This window comes from Cebus imitator, unplaced genomic scaffold (assembly GCF_001604975.1).
Source record: "Cebus imitator isolate Cc_AM_T3 unplaced genomic scaffold, Cebus_imitator-1.0 Scaffold121, whole genome shotgun sequence".
NCBI classification, from domain to species: Eukaryota; Metazoa; Chordata; class Mammalia; order Primates; family Cebidae; genus Cebus; species Cebus imitator.
In genome coordinates this window covers 469,695-473,430 of record NW_016107436.1, presented here as the reverse complement: position 1 = coordinate 473,430, position 3,736 = coordinate 469,695, and the positions used below count along the sequence as shown (strand labels likewise).

Below are 3,736 nucleotides of genomic sequence, written 5' to 3'. Positions count from 1 at the left end.
GGGGTTTCACCATGTTGACCAGGATGGTCTCGATCTCTTGACCTCGTGATCCACCCACCTCGGCCTCCCAAAGTGCTGGGATTACAGGCTTGAGCCACCGCGCCCAGCCAAGGGGTTCTTATTCCTGATGCAGGTAGCCCCTACTGCTGTGTTGTTCCCCTGGTAGCTAGAGTTAGACCGCACAGCCTAAGCTAATTCTGATTGGCTATTTTAAAGAGAGCTGGGGTACGAGCCAGAGTGGTGGAGTGGGTAGTTTGGTGGGAAGGATGGTTATAGGACAGGTCAGAGCCGGTGACCAGGGCATGTAACTGAAGCAGGTGACTGGGAGGACTCAGGACAGAGCAGGGGACTGGGGGAACAGATGTGAACTACTGGTTAGAACTGGTGGAAAAGTTTGTTTACTGAAACTACAAGGAAGTTAAACTTTACAATGGAGAATTAAAGAATAAGACAGCTGAACATACTGACATACTGATTTCTTTGAAGAGGAACTTGGAGTTCACTATATCTAACAGTCACACAGCTAGTTAGGATAGATTAGATTATGCTATATATAGTAAACAATTCCCAAATTTTAGTGGTTTAAAATAACAAAAGTTCATGTCCATGGCTCATGGGTTAGCCAGGAATGTTCTGTGCTGTATTACTTTCTATCAGACTCAGGATGAGGGAGGCTCCATTTTTGAGCTTCCTTGATCACGAAGGCAGGAAAAATGGAACATGGTAAGGTGTGCACTGGCTGTTTCTGCCCAGAAGTGACTCATCACTTTTACTCATATTTTATTGGTTAAAACAAGTCCTGTTGTCATTTATGTAAATTAAGAGGGCCAAAAAGTGCTATTCCACCTGTGCTTAGAAGGAGACACAAACATTTTTTGGAAACAGAATTAATAAAGTCACAACTCAACCCCAAAGGCATACTATTTCATTTATATTGTTGGACTCACAGGATTTTTGTAAGGATTAAAAATGTGAAAACATATGGAAGAATTTCGCATGGGATCTGCCTTATAGTTAATGTTCAGTGAGTACAGAAATTGAACCTTAAATATTGGTTAAAGTAGAAATGGGTCAAAGTTTGTCTTCAGTATTCTTTTCTGGCCATTTTTTGGTACAAGCCTTTCTGGCCTCTCCCAGAACACTGTGTGCCTGGAAGCTTCTCACGGTTGCTGAGGCCTCATGGCAGTGCCCCTTTGCCCCAGTATCTTATGTCCTAGCAAAGTTCCTGTGCTCTGTTGATTTTGTCAGGAACTTGCTCATGGTCATATAGAGTCTTTAACTAATTTCAGAACTGACCCTTAGAGAGTATTTATTCAGTCTCTGGAGAGAAAATTGAGGCCCAGACAAGCCAGAGAACTTCCAGCTAGTAGTACAGCCAGAACCAGAACTCACACCTTTTTTTTTTTGGAGACGGAGTTTCGCTCTTGTTGCCCAGGCTGGAGTACAACGGCACAATCTTGGCTCATTGCAACCTTTGCCTCCCAGGTACAAGTGATTCTGCTGCCTGAGCCTCCCAAATAGCTGAGATTACAGGTGGACACCACCTGGCCCAGCTAATTTTGTATTTTTAGTAGAGACAGGGTTTCACGATGTTGGTCAGGTTGGTCTTAAACTCCTGACCATAAATTATCCACCTGCCTCGGCCTCTGGAAGTGCTGGGATTACAGGTGTGAGCCACTGCTCCCTGCCAGAACTCACACTTTCTATTCCTGAGCTTTTTCTACTGCTTCTCAACCTGGGCTGATCAACAGGTTCCTTGTACCAAGTTAGTGTACTTTGCTCACAGAGGGGATTCATGTAGTTTTCTTTCTTCCTCACAGTACTGAAGATGAACAAGAAGAGACATTGAAGGAGTCACCAAAGGAACTGAAAGAGAAAGACATGTATGGTCACCAAAGAGAGTTGCCTAGGGATGCTTGTGTAAAGTCTTTATTTTGGGGGACTGGTATATTCTTGTTTGTAAGAATCTTTCAATTTTTATGCGTAGATTTAATGTGAGCATGATGCTTCTTTCACCAAAAAGTTATCAAATTAGTGATATGATTTATAACTAATAGCAGCTTACACTCAAGGAAATGTAGTGATGATGATAATAATAATGTAAGTTTACACTTAAGGTAGATTAAACCTGTTTTCCACAAAATATCCTGGAAATATTCTATATTTCATCTATGGAAATAGTTTATTTTTAGCTGCTGAGATACGTTTAAAGTTACAGTATCTGGCAAAGAAACTCTATGGCGCTGGACGTGGTGGCTCATGCCTGTAATCCCAGCACTTTGGGAAGCTGAGGCGGGTGGATCACCTGAGGTCAGGAGTTCAAGACCAGCCTGGCCAACATGGTGAAACCCCATCTCTGCTAAAAATACTAAAATTAGCTGGGTATGGTGGCACGTACCTGTAGTCCCAGCTTACTCAGGAGGATGAAGCAGGAGAATTGCATGAACCTGGGAGGTGAAGGTTGTGGTAAGCTGAGATCACACCATTGCATTCCAGCCTGGGCAACAAGAGCAAAAGTCCATCTCAAAAAAAAAAAAAGAAAGAAAAGTCTCTATGATAATAAAAAATATGTATAAAAATAAAGTTACAATATCTTTTAGATATGTTCTTTTTTTCATTTTTTCGTTCTTTTTATTTATCTTTTTTTGTTTGTTTGTTATTTTTTTTTTTTTTTTTTTTTTTTTTTTTTTTTTTTTTTTTTTTTTTTTTTTTTTTTTTTTTTTTTTTTTTGAGATGGAGTCTTGCTCTGTCACCCAGACTGGAGCACAGTGGCATGATCTTGGCTCTCTGCAACCTCCGCCACTTGCTGGGTTCAAGCGATTCTCCTGACTCAGCCTCCTGAGTAGCTGGGATTGATTACAGGCATGTGCCACCATACCCGGCTAATTTATTTTGTATTTTTAGTAAAGACGGGGTTGCATTGTGTTGGTCAGGCTGATCTCGAACTCCTGACCTCGTGATCCGCCCACCTCGGCCTCCCAAATTACTTGGATTACAGGTGTGAGCCACTGCACCTGGCTAATATTCTCTTTAAGATGTATAAGATATTCTAAAATATTGTCTAATTCTGGCCTATTGACACATTAAAAATTTTGTTAAGAGTATACTTAAAAAGTATCTCTCAGGAATATATTGTTTGATTTTTCTAACCATCTTCTCATCATTACTGTGTGCTCTTAATTCTTTAGATCATTGACAGATATTCAAGACCTGTCTAGTATCTCCTGTGAACCAGACAGCTCTTTTAAGGAAGCTTCATGCAAAACACCCAAAAGAAACCATGCACCTACCAGTGTCAGCACTCCACTCAGCCCAGGTAATCACAGGGAAGAGAAGAACTTACTGCCCCAGCCCCTTGGCTCTGGGAAACCAAGCCATGAGATCAGAGCTGGTGGCTGTGTTGTCACAGTGCAAAGGTTTTTCCATGGTGCCAAAGCTGGGTAATCCCATGAGAGGCCAGGTGGCAGGGTGATGGTGATTATTGGGCAACCATTCGTAGGTTTTACTTAGAACTGCAGTGGTAAAGCCATGCAAATGCTAGGTCTCCTCTAAGTGTTACTGAATTTTGTGCAAAAGCATTGAATTTTGTAGGGTTTGCAACTTAAAACAGTACCTTGTGCTTGAACTTTATATAGTTCTTAGGTCCTGCAACCATGTGCAACCAGCATCAAATATCCTCTCTTTAGTGGCCTTATTTCCAGTATATTTGTGGGTTTTTTTTTTTTTTTTTTTTTTT

At 41.2% G+C, this 3,736-nt stretch overlaps 1 protein-coding gene across 1 annotated transcript in view; it reads left to right on the top strand.

Annotated features, from left to right (window-relative positions):
* Positions 1 to 3,736, top strand: part of TEX14 (testis expressed 14, intercellular bridge forming factor) — an 86,291-nt gene that overhangs the window by 66,867 nt on the left and 15,688 nt on the right. The window contains exons 22-23 of the mRNA XM_017539799.1: positions 1,821 to 1,883; positions 3,189 to 3,316. Of these exons, the coding sequence (XP_017395288.1) occupies positions 1,821 to 1,883; positions 3,189 to 3,316 (191 nt within the window). The remainder of the gene's footprint in view (positions 1 to 1,820; positions 1,884 to 3,188; positions 3,317 to 3,736) is intronic.